This window comes from Sceloporus occidentalis, unplaced genomic scaffold, assembly GCF_023333645.1.
Source record: "Sceloporus occidentalis isolate IW3139 unplaced genomic scaffold, rSceOcc1.0.p SCAF_2, whole genome shotgun sequence".
Taxonomy (NCBI): Eukaryota; Metazoa; Chordata; class Lepidosauria; order Squamata; family Phrynosomatidae; genus Sceloporus; species Sceloporus occidentalis.
This window is the reverse complement of record NW_028316982.1, coordinates 207,804,712-207,825,881: the sequence shown is the minus strand read 5'-3', so window position 1 is coordinate 207,825,881 and position 21,170 is coordinate 207,804,712. Positions and strand designations below refer to the sequence as shown.

Genomic DNA, 21,170 nt, shown 5'->3' with positions numbered 1-21,170 from the left:
GGCACAGGATCCCATAGGGAAAAGCCATATAGCATATTGAGATGTCTCAGGGAAATGTAATGAAAATTCTAACACTAGCTATTATTAACCTTAATCTATGGTATACTTGAAAAATCTGGAATGGAAGTCAACATCCCTTTTCTATCTCTCCTCCTCTTCACTAGTCCATCTATGCAGAGATATCTCGAATGTACTGAAAAACCTAACAGCTGGATTTATCTATGTAAATCCTCACATATATATTTTTGGAATATAATCCCTTCTCATTTTCTCTTCTCCTCAGCCACACTAGCCCACACCACAGGTTTTACAATTCAATATTATTGAAAATTCCTGATTTCAATAAATGTTTTTTATTTTGGTCCGTTTTCCATAATTATTTTGGTCCGTTTCCCATAACTATACACATATATTGAAAAACATCTTAAGTGTCCTTTTTCTCTATAAAGCTCCACTTCCACCCCTTCACATTGTCAAATTCCTGTGCAGGGGGCATCACAAGGGGTGCAGGCCACACCAGGTGACACCCTAAGGGGGTGGCAACGCCACTGTTCCTGAACATCTGCCTTATGGCAGAAATAGGTTATGACATTCACCAGTGTCCATTTGAAACACTGAAGAGGAGGTGTGAGTGGGGCAAGGCTCAGTGAGAAGAGAAAGGAGAAGATATTTGCTGTGGTGGTGGACTTGCTCTACATCAGTTTTTGGCACTCCCATTCAAATTTTGTTTGAGTCACTTTTCAAAGGGCCTCTGTGCCTTTAAAATTTGAGGCATTTGCCTAAAAGAGCTTTAAAAGTGGACATGTGAAAAGATACTGTAATTGGGACAAGCCTGTGTATACGAACTCAGGTGCTCATAGCAAGATGTGATGGACTCTGGCTTCTGTTGAGGATTAGTGTCAGATGTGGTATTGGAGAAGAGTTATATAGCTACCAGGATGACCAAAAAGACCATCAGTAGGACAGCAGGAAAAATAGGTGATACCTACTGGCAGTAGGCGGTAGGAAAAGAAGAAGTCAGATGGATTACAGATGGATTACCTAAAATAAAGAAGTCACAGCCCAGAGTTTGGAAGTCCTGTCTCTTAACAACAGGATCTTCTTTGAGGATCTTCTTTGAGGTCTCTCATTCATAGGGTCATCATAAGTTGAAACCAACCTGACAGCACATAACCACAAACTTACATTTTTGAGAAGTGGGAATGGATGTTTCAACTCCAACAGCTTTCCCCATCCAAAATTAATTCCTAAATACATACTAAGCTATTTGGATCTAAATACTTAGTAAGGGTAACATGCCTGGGGAGCCATGAAAAAATTAATGAAAAACATGCCTGGGGAGCCATGAACCTAAGAAATTAGGCAGCCTCCAGTTTATGTTCTTAACTTGTTTCAATTTTTCAACAGTTTAGTAACTTTTTCAACTTTTGCATTTTTGTGAATTTTTAACTATGGTTTTTAAAATCTTTTGTAAACTGTCATGAGTCCCCATAAGATTAAAAAAAAAAAAAGGAAGGGGGATGATAATAATCAATTGGAGAAAAAGGCCAAACATGCTCATCACACTGAAAAGGAGGTTAATTTGAGAAGTAAAGTCACTTGGCCAGAGGGTGGGAAGGAAGGATAGATGGGATGGTGTTGGTGAAGGACGAGGAGCCAGTAAGAACATCAGAGAAAGAAAAAGAAGCTTCAGAAGAGAGATAAAAAAGTGGGTGGCAGAGGAATGTGAGAAATAAAGAGAGAAATGGATGGACTGCCATCAGCCCTTTGGTCCCTTCACAGCATATAATTACAGTGTTGTGATTCCTCTTTAAAAGCCATGATTTCATTCTACTGTATCCTGGCAGGGAAGAAGGGATATTTAGAATTATCAGACAGAAAACTCTATCACTTTAGTAAACTACATATACCAGGATTCCACATGGTAGTTTAAGTGGAATCATAATGCTGTAATTGTGCATTGTAGAAGAGCCTCTTGAGAGATTGTTGTTGTTAACTGCCATCAAGTCAATTTCAATTTATGGTGACCCTGTGAATGAGAAACCTTTAAGTCACCCTGTCATCAACAGCCCTGCTCATGTCTTGTAAACTCAGGGCCATGGCTTCCTTGATTGAGTCTATCCACCTGTAATGGGGTCTTCTTTTTTTCCTGCTGCCTTCTACCTTACCAAGCATAATTCTTTTTTCTAATGACTCATAACTTTTCATGATATATACAAAGTATACCAATTCATTAGCAGAGGTATGAACAAAGACAATGGCTTCATGATACATTACATATATTAACACAAAAGTCCTCACTACTGAACATTTAACAAAAGGAATCTTCTCAGAGAGAATTTTGATCCTGGGGAAACAGAATGCGGATTTATTGCTTTTGCACATTAACGCTAACTGACGACTGCAAAGATCTGAAAGATTTGTATCATTTTGCTCAGCCTTTTGCATCTTCCTGGCTCCATGACATCTCACTCAGACAACTCTATAAATGTGCTTTATACCTGAGGCCTTAATACCACTCAGTACGACATACGAAGAAATGGGTTCATATCCACATAAACTCAGCTAAAATAAAAACTAGTTAGTCTTAAAGATGCTGCCACATTTCTTTTTTTGCCCACCCCCTTTTTATGCCAAAATATGACAGTCTTAGGGGCTGTACATATGGGTGGCGAAACGCCGCTTCTCTTTGCTGTGTATCATTCCCAGAGCAGCCAAACCACACAGGAACAAAACAGCCAGGAAGAAGCTGCTCTAGCATGATGCAGCCCTATGACACTGCATCCTGTGTGCGATGTGCGGGCGTTGTGCATTGCATACGTCATTATGGCGGTCCCCATGTGGATGGGAGGCTGGCATGATGATGGCAGTGGCACATTCTAGGCCTCCAGAGCATGCGGTTACTGTGTGCCCCAGAACCCTAGAATTGGCTCCACTACACCGCTTCCTGCCCATGTGTACCGGGCCTTAGTTTAGTCATCTTGGCTTCCAGGGAACATTCAGGTTTAATTTGCCCTTGGACCCATTTATTGATAATATGGCACTTGTGGGGGAAAATATATTCCCACTCCATATATACAATAAACAGCCCCAGTTAGCAACTACCTAAGAAATTAATGATTCCCAGCTAATCTTTTCCCCATGATATATGCCTCATCAGCCCTGGACTAAAAAAAGCACCCTATGCAGTGTGACACATTGATGCCATTTAAGAAAGGAAAAGAAAGTTCTTTGTGATGAGAACAAAACAGCAAAGGCCACTTGTGCCCCAAATAGCAAGAGTCTAGGAAAGGCACTCATTCTACCTTTGAATAAACTTGCCTGTCTGCAGTGTGTTAGTTATAACTTTTAAAAGTTCCAGCTGCAAAGTGGTGATGAGCTCCTTGTTCTACCTGTTAAAACCTCTGTAGTGAAACAAAAGTCAGGACATAACTTCCTGGCACAGGAAAAGAGTGATGGTGATTCTTCTGCTGCAGTTTGTTTCCAGTAGGTGAGGCTACAGAGGCATAATGTTAGCCACCCAGTCTACAAGCCAGTAAGACAACTTGAGCTCCACTACTTCAATGAGAACACAATGACCTCAATAGAAGATACAGGGCAGTTTCTAAGTGTGGTTAGTCAGAAACAAATCCCACTGAGTTTAATGGGACTTGCTTCTTGTGTAGCACAACAGACTAAACACACACAATGAAATAATCCCTCTGTACCTGACTGAGGATCCTGCTTATCTCCACCTTTGCAAATACAGATTAAAGAACCAGCCAAGGACAGCCCATACATGGATATTCACTGTGACATCTAATGACATCTTACAGGCATGAAAAGGCAACCAGAGACAGAGATTTATTAACATGATGTCTTTCAATGAAGCCTGTTAACACAGTGGTTGCATTCTACTAGCAACGGTTCTTTATGATGACACTGGACCTAGGCAAATCCTGAGATTGGATGAGCCTTGGCCTTAAGTATTCCCTCTCTCCCTTGCTTCTCTTTAAAAGTTTCTGCTTGTTCAAACTAACCACAGCTTGTTATTTACTTTGGATCCAATAAATCTTAACTATTGTTTGTATGAAATAGGCCACCTTCAGATAGGTTATGAAACGGATTTGGTTCAAACAAAGTTGAGTTAAAATTCTGAGGATTCAGAAAACACTGTTTCATAAAAACTATACTGAAACTCAGTATCTCCTTTTCTTAACTAGGCTGGAGGACAATGAAGTGGATGAAGTATTTTAACTTCAAAGCTTTAGTAATCATGATAAGCCATGATCTACCACGACCATCTGAACTATCTTCACCACACAGACGTATCAGATGCATACCACTTTAACTGCCACAGCTTCATACAACAGAATTCTAGGATCTGTAGCATGGGGGTGTACTTAGCATTTTCAGCTAGAATGCTCTAGTACTTGTTTATAGAGAATCCTAAAAGCTCAATGAAATGACAAAATCCAGATTCCTTTGGATGGAGTCATGAGTAGTAAAATGGTTTCAAATTGCTAGAACAGTGTAATGCAGATAAACTCTTAGTCTCTCAATCATCAAATATACACCAACGGGGCGCACACATATATGTACTACTGTGTTTCCCTGAAAATAAGACACTGTCTAATATTTATTTTTCCTGAAGAAGGCACACTATGTCTTATTTTCAGGGGATGTCTTATTTTTTATTAAATATGGTACAACAATCTACATTTATTCAAATATAGTTTAGTTGTCTTCTTCTGGAACATTGTCCTAACTCTCCAAACCTGGAATTCCATCCTGAATTTCTTGTGACTCCCTTTCCTTTAGAACTACTGGCCCCAATCTTTCCACTCCCTTCCCGTCCCTTCCGTTCCACGCTGGGCCTATCACTATGTGTTATTTTCGGGGTATAGGTTATACAGTCGGCCCTTCTTATACATGGATTCAAACATCCATGGTTTGAAAATGTACAAAGAAAGTATAAATTTCAAATATCAAACCTTGATTTTCCATTTTTTTAAGGGGCACCATTTTGCTATGTCGTTATATTTAAAGGGACTTGAGCATCCATGGATTTTGTTATCCACAGGGGATTTGGAACCAAACCCCAGCATATAACAAGGGTTCACTTTATTGTGCAAGTGCATAGAAATCCTGCTACGGCTTATTTTATGGGTATATTTTATTTTCGGGGAAATAAGGTAGATACCTTCCACAACAATCCCCTTTATAGAGGGGGGTAGGATCATGGCACACACATCTACGTGTGTGTGTGTGTGTGTGTGTGTGTGTGTGTGTAAGTAACATTTTCATGGGGAAAACACTTTCTTTTGTTTACAAAGTGTAGGTTTGTATGCCCCAGAATTTTGATACACTCCTACTGCTTTACTGAAAGAAAGTGGCAAATGAAATAAAAAATAACGAACAACAGTTCTACAGGCTTGTGATTTGTTGCTACTTTGATTATGCATTGTACATGCATGATAACAAATACACAAATGGGCAAGAGTTAAAGTACTCTTACAGCAAATCCTCTAACGGAGAATATACCTCTAAGTGCCTTGTCTCCCAATTTCCACTACACTGCTGCAAGACAATTTGTGTCTAGAACACAAGATGAAAGAAGTCACCAATTATCATGCTTGAATAGAAAGAACAAGCGAGCGAGCGAGCAAGAGAGACACGTACTAATGGCCAAACACACTCTACAAGACGTGGGCAATTAGAGAAGCTGACAGAGATATGGTTAGTGGTAGTACGGATGGGCCCATTCCCAGGGAAGTTTTTAAAAATTCCGCTACAGAACAGCAGAGGCAGAGTGGCACAAGATAGGAAAGAGAGAAAGGCTGCCACAGGCTGGAGAGATCCACTTACTGACGCTGCCACAGACTGCCATGCAGTATTCCTCAGTGTCAAAGTTGTTTCGGTTTCCACCACATCCGCCGTAAAAGAATGGTGCACATTTTCCTTCAGTCACATCAAAGTACCAGCGGGAGATCATTGCTCGGCAAGGACCAGTCTCAGCTTGTTCAGAGCACACCTCTAATTATAGGAGATGTGGAGGAACTATATTTAGCGTGAAAGTGGAATTATCAATGCTATTCTACATACCGTTATTTGTATTTATATATCTAGCTCTATGACACCAAGAGTCACCCTAGGAAGTGATTCATTTATGATAAACCTTTGTAATAGCTTCCAAAAACCAAATGGTTTAAGGGCCACTTTTGAAACCAGACTTAAAACTCAGACCTGCTGTTCTTTTCTCATTCTGGTAAGTCCAGCAGGCAAAGGCCTGAACTGAAAACAGTTGTCTGCCATGGAAACACTCATGCATCTCCACATTAGAAAAATAATCTCTCAGTAGAACAATTAAAAATAAAATGAAAGTTGCTTCAAACTCTGGAAAAAATATATTATAGAGTAGATAAAGGAAGAGAAATAAAGAGAGCACAGAACAGCAGGACCAAATATACCCTTAAAATTCACATTTGATTTTCCTGTGTGTGAGAGGCGACCGTATCTTATTGAATGCATCACTGTGTAGATTCTGTTGTTCACATTTTTAATTTTCATTGGAATTTAGTTTAGTTACTATATTCCTGGATAAATGGTCTCTTAACAGTAAAAATGTATAAATCATCATTCAGATTCAGATTCTCTCCAGTGTACACATCTGTGGCCCTTTACCAATAATGTTCCAAACAGAAAATAATAATAATAATAATAATAATAATAATAATAGAGATACACATTTTCCATATTAAAAAGCATTGTCCTTCCTTTCCCCCATTCATCATAAGTCTCTACAGATTTGTGTTCAATTGTCTGCTGTGTTTTGTTAGCTAAATATAGTGCTAATATTCAGATTTTTGGTGGTAGATTAAATGCGACAGTCTGTTCCACTTTGCAGGACAAACAAATCCAGGTATATCATCAGTAACACACAAGGGTTTTTGATAGCATATGTGATTTAACAGAGCATTTCTTTAATTAGAAATCTAGAAGCTGACTGTGATTGATCTTCCAGCATAGTTGTGTAGATATTTCTTTAGAAGTGAGTCTCATTCCATTTAATGAAGTTACTCACAGCTAGGTTTGCCATAAGTCAGGACCTCCAAACCGGGACAAATATAGGACAAATGTAGGACACATCTTTTTAAATTGGAGGACACACGGAAAAAATTGATGATTTTTAAAAAATGTTAATATAAATGCATGTTTCTTAGGCATGATCAAAATGGAGGACATTTTGGCATTATTCCTACACAGATGGCAGAAATGTACTTCCCTTTCTGGCCAAACCACCCCCCTCCATTCCAAACAGCACATTTCAGCATTGAACATGGCTTTATTTTAACATAGTCTCTTGCATATTTCAGAGGCTTATTGCATAACCAAACTCTTTGGGTTTCACACTGAACATGGGTGAACATAGCTATGCACATTGAACATGTCAAGGTGGTTTAGCAAGAAGTGGATTTGCCCTCGGTTTCAGGTGTCTTGCACCAACTATACTTCTCAGAAGTGTGTACTTGGTCAAGGTACTTTGGTTTTTCTTCACTGCGCATGAGTTTGTAAAAATCAGAGCAACTTATATTGGCTATGCCTCAGAAGCTGGCTGATATCAATATCACCATCATCATCGTCATCATTGTTAAAGCAGGCCTTTTAGCATTAAAAGCACCGAAAATACATAGAAATGCACTTTGGAAAGTCACACTGTCTCACCTTCAGAAAGAGTGAGTGCATGCCTCAGAAACTGACTGATATCATCATCATCACCACCACTATCATTGTTAAAACAAAGCAGACCTCCTCCTCCTCCCTCTTCCTCCTCCTCCTTCCTTCCTCCCTCCTCCTGCTACCTCCTCCTCCTCCTTCTGGTACTCTTCCCCCCTCCTGTTACTCTTCCTCCCTCTTCCTCCGCTGGCCCCTGCACCCTCGCCAGGCCTGGGCCGGCCCATGTGGGGACTAGAGGAGGAGCTCCTCCTCTGGAGGCTGGCTGGCCAATGGGGGCAGACTGGAGCTCCAACAGCCTGCCCCCTGCCAGCAGCCATTGGCCAGCCAGCCCCAGGAGGAGAAACTCCTCCTATTTAGCCCTGCGCACGGCCTTGCAGGCGAGCGCAGGGCTACAGGAAGCTGCCAGCTGGTGGCGGTGCGCTGTGCACGTTACATAACCACCACGCGCAACAGCCAGCACAGCTGTCACTGGCGCCAGCAGACCCAGGGCAATCCTGGGTCCAGGAAGAAACTGGGACGGGGTGCCCCTGCCTGGTAAAAAAGCGGGATTGTCCTGCCGGGGGGTGGGACATGGCAACCCTACTCACAGCTACATGGGTATAGGACTGCAACCTTACTCTCATACTGGCATGTCTGGATTTAAAGTTACCAAGAAGAAAATTACTATAGGTTGAGTATCCCTTATCTGGAAATTCAAAATCCAGAACTGTCCCCATGGATGGCTGAGATAGTGACACCTTTGCTTTGTCATGGTTCAGTGAACACAAATTTTATTTTGTGCACAAAATTATTTTTAAAATATTGTGTATAAAATTACCTTAGACTATGTGCATAAGGTGTTTATTAAACACAAATGAATTTCATGTTTAGACTTGGGTCACAGATTTTGTAAATATTTACAAATCTGAAAATAAAAAATCCAAAACACTTCTGCTCCAAAGCATTTCAAATAAGGGCTACTCAGCCTGTACTTAAAACATGTAGTTCAAAATAGAAAACCATACATACTAATATCCAAAGACAAAAGCTAAATTCACAAGAGGGCTTCTTTGTGAGTGTTTTGAAATTTATCTGTAGAAAGCTCTGAAACTGGCACAGACTTTAAGAATAAAGCTTAAGCATTAATTACACAATGGAGGTATCACACTCCCAATAAACAGTTAATAGAATGCAATGTCAAATAAGAATTATTTCATAAGACTTAAATATTTTCAAATCGTAACCCAAACAATTAAAATGAAAGTTCACTTCTAAACAATTACCATATATACTTATGTCTAAGTTGAGAAATTTAGGTCAAAAAATTGATCCAAAAAAAACCCTGGATCAAATTATATATGGGTCCATGGGTAACTGACCCGACCTTCTCCCCAGTTGGGCTGCCTTCGCAAGCGACAGCCCGGCTGGGGAGAAGCTATGAGGGGTGATCGCTCGCTGAGAAGACTCTCAATCGCCGGGCTTTTCCCCCCAGGGAGATAGCCTGGCTTTCGAGACGCTGGGCTGGGCGACTGCTCCCCAGAAGCCTCTCCAAAGCCAGGCTTTTCTCCCAGGGAGAGAGCCTGGCTTTGGAGACGCTGGGCAGCACAACTGCTCCCCCAGAAGCCTCTCCAATGTCAGGCTTTTTCCCCAGGGAGACAGCCTGGCTGGGGAGATGCTGGGCTGGGTGATTGCTTCCCCAGAAGCCTCTCCAAAGCCACGCTTTTCCCCCAGGGACACAGCCTGGCTTTGGAGATGCTGAGCAGTGTGATTGCTCCCCCAGAGGCCTCTCCAAAGCCAGGCTTTTCCCCCACGGAGACAGCCTGGCTGGGGAGATGCTGGGCTGGGCGATCTTATACATGAGATCGACTTATAGTCGAGTATATACAGTATTTTTAGCCTATGAGAAGAGAAAAAATATGATAGGAATCAAATAACTTGAAATATACTACTACTACTACTACTACTAATAATAATAATAATAATAATAGTATTTATTTATAACCCGTCTCTCCCTGTGTTGGATCAAGGTGGGTAACAGCATACAAAAAGAGAAAACAATAATATCAAAGGCATTCGAATCAGTCCGAAGAGAACAATTTAGGTACATGGAGAGTGAAATTAGGGGATCAATTTGGGAAGGCCTGCCGGAAGAGATCTGTTTTTATTGCCTTCTTAAAGGCCTCGAAAGATGTTAGTTGGCGGATCTTGTCTGGCAGATTGTTCCAGATTTTTGGAGCGGTAGCAGAAAACGTCCTCTGGGAAGTATACAGTGTTCCAGATACTTTTACTTCTACTTCTTTTGCATCACCAAAATACAAAGGGGACAGTTGGGGGTGGTGATGAAACAAGGGGGTGGCATGGGGCCCTTCAGTCCAAGTACTGATGTGCAGGAAAGACAAGGGGAACCAGAGGTCTTTAGGAATCCTGGTATCGCAGTGGTTAAATGCTTGTACTGGTGCTAGATTAAATGTGTGTTGTGAGTTCGATTGGTCCACTCAGCTTTGCATCCTTCTAAATAAATAAATAATAAATAAAATAAAACTTTTATTTATATCCCGCTTTTCTGTGACAAGACAATCAAAGCGGCTACATGTTAAAATCCACATTTACAAATTTATGTCCCAAATTCCCCCCCTTAAAACAGAATTAAACAAATTACAATTAAAACATCTATTAAAAACACAATAAAATACAGCGAGGACAGAGCGGTGGGCTGATACATGATGCGGGGGGCAGTCATTCTGTGGCCGGGCACTTTTATTCAGGAAAGGCCTGCCGGAAGAGATCCGGCTTGACAGCTTTTTTAAAGCTGTCTAAGCTGGCAATTTGAGGGATCTCGTCTGGAAGACCGTTCCATAGTTTGGGAACAACTGCAGAGAAGGCCCTCTGGGAGGTAGCAGTTAGACTGGTTTTTAAAGGCTGCAATAGATTCCTCCCAGAGGACCTGAGGGTGCGGGGTGGATTATATGGATTATATTTTTCTATAGGAAAATGAGTACCCAGCTTGTAAAGTAAACCACTTAGGGATTTCTAGTAGTGGCAGCTAGGAAACTTGTATGAGGCTTGGACACAGGGCATCGCTTCCGTGGCTCAGAGTGGTACCATTTTGGGACAGACTGGAGCAAAGAGTTAGAGCACATGGTGACAGGAGAGAAGTGGCGGCAAAAAGCAGCTTTGAAATTTGGGACTCTGCTTAAGCTTTGTGAGCTTTGCTGGGACTTGGATAGCAGGTTGTAGTTGCACAGCAGCTCCTGCTTTCTTTCATCAGACAGATTGAGAAAAGAGGTAGCATAAAAAACAATATTTTTGTGGGAGAGTGGATACTTGAAGCTGTGCGGGAAAGATATGCCTCTGAGGAAGGAGTATCTGTGCTTGATTCTTAGAAAGTCTTGGGAGTGGCTCATGTAGTTAAAATCTCTCGTTTTCTCTGTCCAAGCCAGTCTCCAGTCTAGAGCATGGGGTCTCTGTAAACCCCCTACAAACACCAGCTGCACTTTTCTCTGCCGTGATGTCCCTCCTCTCTAGGGAGAAGCTTCTCTCTTGTGTCTGGTCACCCTGGGAGCAGCAACTGAGCGGCTGGCTGAGCAGCAACCAAGAGGCCTCTTGTCTGCACTCGTCTTTGCTGCCAGGCTGGCATGGGTGAGAGGCTTCTTAGTCACTGCTCAGCCAGCTGATCAGTTTCTGCTCCCAGAATGACAGGGCAAATGGAGCAGTTCCTGAGCAGCCAGTCAAACAGCAACCAAGAAGCCTCTTGCCTGCTCTAGCCTTAGCCACAAGGCTGGCACAAGCAAGAAGCTTTTTGGTCGCTGCTCAGCCAGCTGCTTGGTTGCTACTCCCAAGGTGACTGAGTGCAAAGGGGCAATCACCAAGATCGGCTGTTTTGAATTTGCAGTAGAAAAGGTAAAGGTAAAGATTTTCCTTTGTCAAGATTGTCAAGTCATGTCCGATTGTAGGGGGCGATGCTCATTTCTGTTACGAAGCCAAGGGAGCCAGTTTTGTTAGAGACGATTCTGTGGTCATGCAGATGATGGACAACTTTCTTAAATAATTACAGTTTCGAACAGACATTACTGGACATTTTTTATATAATGCCTTTCTTTGTACCTGCAACATTTTCAGCATCTATTAAATTTTATATATGGTATTATACCACATGCAATTTGTGTACTTCTTTCCATTGTAGTTTTATGTGTGTCTTCCCACACCCACCCATTCCATCAGTCTGCCTGTAAGCTGCAGAGGAGGAGGAGGCTCCTGGGGTGTTGGCTGGGCTGGAGGCCTTAAAACCTCTGCTTTTGCCTTCCCACACTCACCCATTCCATCAGTCTGCCTGCGAGCTCTGGAGGGCGAGGAGGCACTGCTTCTGCCTTTCCCTCCACCCACCCACCTGTATCTCCTTACAAGTCCACTGCGAGACAGGCAGTCATGCAAAGTGTGTTTGGCCTTCTATGAACCTTGAACTGCAATAATTGTCCCCTTTTGATTGCAATTCTGACAAAGTGTGTTTTATTGGCACGTTACAGACCGCCATAAGGGACGTCCTAGGTTTAAAAAGGGGTGTCACTTCTTGACTCCCCCAAGCCTAATACATCCTGAAGACGTACAAGATGGCGGCGTCCCATCTACACGGGGGCCACCATGATGGCGTCACGAACGCACCACCTCCAAACGAGGCGGTGCGGACGTGACGCCGTCACGCCACGCGAGGGCACTTAGTGCGCCCTTTCCTGGGTGCAGGAAAGAGCTCCAAGGACACCCCTTTCCAGGCCTCGGGGAAGCGGCCTTTTGCCGCTTCCTCGTGGCCTGGAAAGCGGCGGATCGGGGCCTCAGCGGCTGCCGCTCTACCCACTGAGGCCCCAATCCGGTGGGGAAAGGGGCAGGTGCAGGCCGACGCTTTTCGGCGGTCTGTAACGCGCCATTATGTCTGATATGGTTCTTTGATATATTGCATTTGGTATATATATTTTTTCTTCTTCCTTTTTTTCCCCCCGGGTACTATGTTATGTTGATATTTAATTTGTTAATATTGTTTTGACCTGAACCTGTGCTGAGGGACTGGGAAAGGGATTATTTATAAACTTCATTGATTTGTAATGCTTTTATATTTTCATTTGATTGTTATTGTATTTATATTGTTTATTTATTTTGTTTTGTTTAAGTATTGGTCAGGGGTTTGGGAAGGGGTTATTTGTATCTTATTGTATTTTCTTACTGCTGTTAGTTGCCCAGATTCCCCGTGATTGGGTGGGATACAAATAAATCTATTATTATTATTATTATTATTATTATTATTATTATTATTAGAATTCTGCTGGATACAATCGTATAAATCCAACTGTTGGTATGTACTAGAGGAGGCCTACTGTCTGAATGGAATTTGCTTAGGTGTCAATTTACCTTTCAATCAATGATTCAATGGGTCTATTCTAGCCGAGACTAAGAACTTGATATACCCTTGTATGTTTTAGTAGGGCATGAAACCCTGATTCCATTTACTGATTTGGAACCTAGGATCCCAGCCTTAAAACACATCTGTTTAGGATTGTTTTTTTAAAAAAATGATCTCATCAAGAGTTTCATAGGCATTCGGATGTACTTCCAAAGGTTCTAGCTAGCAGAGGCTCTATACAGTCCTCCCTTCCCTCAGGCAGGGGATCCGTTCTGGACCCCTCCACATAAGGGGAAAATCTCATACGCTCATGACTCATTAAAAATAATGGGGCACGTGCACGTGGCACGCATGCCATTCATTATATTGTACTGTGGCTTCAGCGTATGCTGAAAGCCACGGAAGAGAAGCCTGCGTATGGCATGGGCTCACTGTACATGTGATAGAATTAAGCTTGTGTGCTCTACTTAATGATGCAGTCATTGGTATGTCTATGGCATATAGACAAGCCCTTTGTGTATGCACTGATGCTCTTGCTGTACTAGTTAGGGCTGGCAGGAGTTGAAGTGCAACAATGTCTGGAGGATCACAAGTTAGGCTCTGCATAAAAAGCACATGCCTGAAAATAACCTATTTCATGCGTTATTGGATAGCCTCAGCAGTCAAGAACTGGCAAGCATTTTTCCAAATAGAGTGTACAACAAGCACTTCTAGATTCCATTCAAATACTGTAATTTGGCGTTTAAAAACATTTGAATAGTTTGAAGATCTTTTATGCTTCTTTATTCCTCTAAGCATATATAGACTAACACACTGGGGTAAGAGATGCTTTCAAGATGTGCTCCATATAATATTATTATTCATGTTCTACCACTTCATCTTAAATCTGTAGTAGAATGGTGAAATAATTTTGTTTTCCAACATCTATGTCTGTTTCCCTGTAGTTTGCCACTTCTTTGAAAAGGCTTATAAAAGACCATCTATGATGGTCAAGGAACTGAGAGGTCAAGTTAAGCTCAATTAGGCTCATTACAGCTCACAAATAACATTTATGAGAGCAGCATTTCAGCTGAATTAGACCCTGACAGAATTAGGAGAAATTGCCCCAGTAGCAGAGAGACATATGGGACTAAAAGCTTATAAAAACTATAGGCTGCATCTGCACTGCAGAAATAATGCACTTTGACTCCACTTTTAACTGTCATGGCTCAATGCTATGGTATTCTGAGATTTGTAGTTTTGTGAGATATTTAGCCTTTTCTGTGACTGGAAAAACTACAAACCCTAGGATTCCATGGCACTGAGCTACAACAGTTAAAGTGGTGTCAAACTGCATTATTTCTATAGTGCAAATGCAGCCATAGCTACATTTTGTCACACAGAGATATTTTTAGGTTATAAGAAAAGTACCTGCATAAAAGGAAAACAATCCAACAAAAGTATTCTCTACTCTCTTGTTCTCCTGATGCAGAACAGATGCTAAAACCTCACCGATTTGAAAATACAGTGGTCCCCCGGGTTACGAAAGTAATTCGTTCCGCCGCCGCTTTCGTAACCCGGAAACTTTCGCTAGCCGAAATGCCCATAGGCGCTAATAGCGAAAGCCGCTTTTTGGTGCGAAATCGCGCCGAAAAGCACCAAAAGTTTTTTCGTAACCCGAAAAAACTTTCGTAACGCGGAACAGTTTTTTTAAGTAAATTTATTTCGTAACCCGGAAATTTCGTATCCTGGCGCATTCGTATCCCGGGGTACCACTGTATGTTTGCCAAAGGGCATGAAATAAATGTTGCCACCTGTCATTCTCTAAACAGGATTACAACTGTTATATTCCAAGAAAATGGAAGTATAATTGTGTACTATTGTATAAAAAACACTTTTGATTTCCATTTATTTATTATTGATTTCCATTTATCAGCTGTACTTAGGCCAGTATGTTTTACTGCATGAAACTGTAATCACACTTATGATGTCAAACATATATCCTATGGAAGGAGCAGGAAGAGAAAGTATAGCCAACGAAAAACAGACTTGGCACAATAGTTTCCTTCATGAGCATAGTACTTATATGGGACAGGATCTTCATATGAACAGTAGCTCTGTTTACCCTCCTTCCCTTTTGCATAATGGCATATGGAAGTGGGTTGGCTGGTTTATACCAAGTTGGTTTAAATCAAATGATTAAAAAGGAAAATACATCTGGTATTTACATTGATTCTTCTCCTTCTTCTTTTTTAATGTCTGACTATTATTACTATTTTCCAATCTTCTTACTGGAACAATGACTGTTTGAATGTAAACTTTTTAACTGTAGTTGTTCATTGTTAGATCAGTATGCAGCATCAACTACTTCATTTTATTGATTTTATCTTATAGTGCAAGAAATACCACCCAGAAACAAATCCTTCAATTAGCCTTCAGTTAACAAATAAAACAAAATACTTTAAAATTTCACTTTTAAAAAACAATTATTATTCAAGCTAGTGGTCAAAGCATCTGAACTTCATTTTGCTACTCAATTTTCTGATTTAGTTAGAAATCATTAAAAATGGTTGATCAAGCTCTCTAACATAAAATACATAAAATAACATTTCACAGAATTAATATAATAAACAGGATTCATTTTTCATTAAAACGGTAATGCAAAAATATTGGGCTAAACAAAAAAGTCTAGTTTAAATCCACCAAAACTAGATTTTTATTTTAGATTTAAAAAAACAATTAACTGTTTTCTCCCACTACTCATGTGAGAGAAAGACCTCCCATCACCTTCCATCTACTCTATCTTCTCCATTCTGTCAAAGAATGAAAGCTCTGAATCGATGTTATTTAACTGCCAGAGGGATAGAGCTGATATATATGGTATCCCAAATCCAGTATATGCTAGTAGAGTGATAATCCCTATCAGTGCAGTTGTGTTGGCTTACACTTTGTGCAAGTGGTTGAGTAAAGCAGTTTTGTAACCATCTACACAAAGGTTGAGCAACTGTCTGCACAACTATGTGCACAGTAAAAACTGTACTGAATACTGCTCTTGCACTATGCAATAACTCTGTGAAGGCATAACCACTAGTGCAATAGACCATGTGCCAGCTGTATAACATAACTGGATATAGGTTGGAATGTGCTCTTAGGCCTCTCATTCCTTCAAACAGATTATAGTGTGAATGCCATGCCCATTGCCATAACCATGACTTTGGGTTTAGGACCCCCATAAGAAAAGGACTGTCTCCTCCGAGACCTGTCTTCCTGTATGCAGTGAGGAAAGCCTGTTTGAAATGCATTTGGTAAGAAGAAAGGTATAAAGAGCACTGTTGTTGCACTCAGTATGCTGCAATTTCTATCTTAATAGCCTTTATGTGCCGTGCCCTCTGACCTCCACTAAAAACCTTTGCTTTTTATGGCAGACTCTTGACCTGAACACTGGCTGAAATGTAGGCTCTATCTGAAGTGGAAAAGTAGGAGAAAGGTTCCCTAAACAGCTGTGTAATTCCATAAAATATTCTACTATTCACTCTTTTCTTGAATATATAGGAAAGTAACAAAAAGTCCAGTTTGGTTTTACTTATCTTGATCTCATTTTGCCCTTTTAATGAAAAATACAGTAGTTTCTCCTCTAATAGTGACTATGTACTTACTCCTTTGGAAGAGGAAGAGGGAAAATTCAAAGCGTGTGTGATAATCACTTTTTCCATCAGTGCTATTCTTAATCAAGTCTGGCACACCTGTATTACTACTAAGCTGAAAACCATAGTTAAGAGACTGTAAATCCACCATATTGCAATTTTTGACATTCTCTACTCCTTTCTCCAGCACAAATTTATTCCCCTCTCTTCCTTATTAGCATTACCAGGGATTTATCATTATATCCACATGAACACTAATTTCAGTTAATGCTTGACTGGTTGGTTGATTAAATTATGCATCTAAAGCGGCCAACAGTTTAAAAAAGCAAGCAGCAAACAACAACAGACAACATAGTAAGGCAACATTCAAAATATTTTGAGCACATTAGCACTAATCATGATTATTGTTGGTGTAGATGAAATTATAAACCATGATTAAGCCCAAAAAAGGAGGAACAGAACCTATGAGTCTGTGGCTGCTTTTAAGTGACTTCCACCATTGCATTTATGCCAGGGAACTGAGCTACACTTTTCAGGGCATGGAAGTAGCACATTATTAATACTATTACCTGTTACACATTACATTTGGAGATAACAAGGCAATGTTGGGTGTGCAAATGTGTTATTTTTCTTAATAATGTAACAACCAGTAGTGATTTTTATTTTTTTTATTTTAATGACTAATATTTATTTTTGTCCTAAACCATTGCTTTTGGGGGTGATATTTGGGGCTGTTTTTCTTTTTAAGTGTATTATTTTTTTTTAAAAAAAAAATACAAGCAGGTAAAAGTAACCTGCTAGTAATTATTAACATAATTTTCTTTCAGGAATGAATAACCTTAGAACGTTACTACAGGATAATACTGAAGATAATAATAGCAAGTGCTCAGCAACATAAAAAATGTAACAGTAATGCTCCAAGACTCTCAATATTTTGCAGCAAGGTTTAGGATGGCTTTTTGTACTGGTGTCCCTGAGAACAAGAGTTGTAATCTGATAATATAATGCTATTACAGTAGTTGCCTTTTTAAAAACTATTTTAACAAAAATAAAAACTCAATTAAATATGAGCACACTGTTTGTTTTTGTTAACTTAAAGAGCATTAGCAAATAAATAAAATTAGAAAATAAAATATCAAAATATTTGAAGAACAGGCCATTGAAACTACATGGATTGATTTTAACACATATAATATTTGCTCCTCTATAATTTGTTTTTGTTTAAAAAAAATTAAAAATCCCACACATTTTTACTGAAGAATGTGTGGATAGGATAGGCCTATATAGTCATAATATGGAAAACCAGAGATCATGTACAATTTGGTAATATATTCTACATGCTGTGAACAGGATAAAGTGGTATGTCTACAAACCCAAAACACATTCCCTTGCAACATGGTCAAGTATGAAGAAAGGAGAAGCACTTGCCTATATTCAAGCATCAGGTGAAAGAGGGGAAAATAGGAAGAGTAAGAATGGTGGTAAGAGAGGGAACTGCAGGCCAGCAGCAAAATATTATGCCGCCAGAGTTGTATTCTGGTGAGTTTTTGACTCTGAGTAGGAAGAGCATTCAGACATAAAGGCCTGTTACAGACTGCCAAAATAAAGCTGCTTCGGGTCTCTTTGGAGGTATGCTATTTAAATGATGCATGCATACTAAGAATCCGGAAGCTGCACCAAAAGCTGCACTCCAGTGCTTAGGAATGGAGTGTGGCTTTGGTGCGACCTCTGGACTCTTAGGACCCATGCAGCATTTAAATAGCGTACCTCCAAAGAGACCCGAAGCAGCTTTATTTTGGCAGTCTGTAACAGGCCAAAGTTAACTGAATAACTGTGTCCCAACTGTTATCTCTTAAAGCAGTTCACCTTGCCAGGCTCTTGAAGGGATAAAATGAGTAGGAGAAAGCATGTGTGCCCCTGTAAGCTACATGGAGGAAAGAAATGATGTATATGTAATATAAACATTTACAGAAGAGAAAACTATACTTAGACCTTTTCTGTACACTCAGCATACTTAAACAACTATCAAAATATAGTTACGGAAACCTTTTGTGTTATTCCCCACTGATGCAGTACGTTTCTAATAAACCTATTTCTAGGATATTATCATTATTCTTAATGGGTTTTTTTTTACTTGTAGCTTTTTATGCTTTCAACCAATGAAGGATGACAATATAAATGTAATTTATGGTCAATAAAAAAAATATTCAATCTGATAAATTAGATGCCTACTTTAATCTAACCAGTCACTTTTTTATTCTTCATTTAAATGATGATCTCTGTAGCAAGCCTCACATACATCCTTGACTATCACATACCTTACTAAAACTGTTTGTCACATGCTTGCTACTATTTTAAATTAAAAGTTCACATCTATTTTCAATCACTATCTATGCACATAGCGATGAAAGTTTTTAAAAATATGATTCAAAGTTACTTGTTACCAGGGATCTGAAATGGAATGGGCAGGCAAAAAGCAACAAACAAACTTTGCAAATTATAGTGAAACATGACAGGTGTAGCAACTTAGAATATTTTGCTGTTTGGAACATTTTTTAGTAGTAAAGGGCAAACATGCACTGTGGAGATCAGTTCCTTAGACTTCATGCTCTGTAAATAACATCTTACCTCGAACAACCTCTTCTACAGACTCAGTAGTAGTAGTCGTGGTAGTAGCAATGCTGGTTGTTCTTTCAGTAGCTTCCTGAAACTGATCTTCTGTTTCATCTTCAGCCTCATCACCATCTTCATCGTCATCATCAGTATTTTCATCATCCACGTCTGCAATGTCTTCCTCTTCTGTCAGTTGTTCTTCTGCAACCTTGTCATAACTGCAATCAGCAAAAAGACTGGGTTACAACTTTTTCAGTACAGCCATTCAACATGCTTTATTTACAGTGTTGTTCAGGCAGTTCAACTGCCCACTGGCAAAAATACTGAAGGTTTTATGGGTAATTTTGTAAAGGGAAAAGAAAAGAGGATAATATGTAAGTTTGCATAACTTTCCATAGTGTTTGTGTTTATGACCCTTATTAAATGGTCAGAAATGAACATTTTATGCTTCAGGAGACAGAACACATGCAAACATCTGGCCAGATCAGAAAGTTTGTGTGAACAAGATTGTGTACTATGTTATTTGCATAATTGAGTTCAAACACTCAACAGGCCAGACAAAGACTTGTATAGCTTAGGTCTATAATACTGTTGTATAAAAATAATGGACCTAGACAAGCTGAAAATTACTCTAAAACCCAAACACCAGTACCAGTACACTACCTTGAGTCTCTGTAGTGGGAGAAAGGTAAGATATAAGTGAACTAAACTAAGCTAAAATAAATACTCATAGAAGAAATAAAGCACCTGTTGACAGCTATATTATTCTGTATAGGCAAGCACACAGAAAGTAATTGTTTCAGAATATATGGTTTCAAATCAAACTCTCAGAGGAAGAATATCTGAAATATGCCACAATTTGTTGTTTTTTGCATGAAGTACCTGATGTATTTAAAATGCCCAGTGCAATCTGCACTTTGTCCAAGTATAGATATAACGTTACATCAGCTGTAAGTGCAATTCATACTGAAATAGACTACAGACTTTGAATAGTAACAACTTTATTTTTTTAAAAAAATAACACGGGGCAAAGTGAATAGAAACACTTATGTAAAGAAAGAGGATCACCATTACTCCAAGATTCTTAATGCCAATCATTCTTAGGACTTTAGATGAGAATCTTTTGAGCAATTAGATTATAGTCTACTAAGTGAACTTCTGAATCTACTGCTAAGTCTAGGTTCCGTGCCAGCTTAGGTCCACTTCAAATAGTAATGCACTATCTTCTTTATGCCATCTAACATTTATGCTTTTGGAAAAACAGGAGATGACTACTCCAAATATAGTATCATACTATACATCTTTTTAAAAGCAGCTTATTCAGAAATTCTTGCTAATGTGTAATAGCACAGGAGATGGTCCATTAGAGCAAATCTACTGGCCCTTAAATGGCACAAGACATATCACTTGTTTGAAGAAAAATGAATATAACTCCCCTAGAAGTAACCTTGCATCTTGAAATGAAACAAACTGCAATTTTCATATCCTTAGGGCAAGTTATTCAATTAGAGATATGAATGTATACATTTCTACATTAATGTATCCACACAGTGACCCACCTGAAACTATTTTTTTCAGTTTTTACCAATCAATCTGAAGGTGAAATTTTGTTTGGGGTTTTCAAAATAAAGGGTTGGATGTTTAATACTGTCAAGAGTACAGATGTCAATTTATTATAATTGTGTTTTTGATTTCACATTCTCTATTGCAAGAAGCAAAATAGCAATAACAACAACAACAAACTAAACAAAAACAAATTAATGAATTTATAAACTGTACTGTGTCCACAGGAATAAACATGAACATAATGACATAACTGTCATTCTTTTATTGCAACTGAGTTTCTTCCT

General features: G+C 39.6%; 1 protein-coding gene across 3 annotated transcripts in view; it reads right to left on the bottom strand.

Moving 5' to 3' along the window:
- Window positions 1–21,170, bottom strand: part of APP (amyloid beta precursor protein) — a 201,090-nt gene that overhangs the window by 47,925 nt on the left and 131,995 nt on the right. For 2 of the 3 annotated variants that reach the window (XM_089512151.1, XM_089512152.1), the window contains exons 6-7: window positions 19,336–19,538; window positions 5,848–6,015 (exon numbers count right to left, since the gene is read on the bottom strand). In XM_089512151.1, the coding sequence (XP_089368277.1) occupies window positions 5,848–6,015; window positions 19,336–19,538 (371 nt within the window). The remainder of the gene's footprint in view (window positions 1–5,847; window positions 6,016–19,335; window positions 19,539–21,170) is intronic. The other variant, XM_089512153.1, reaches the window with a different exon arrangement.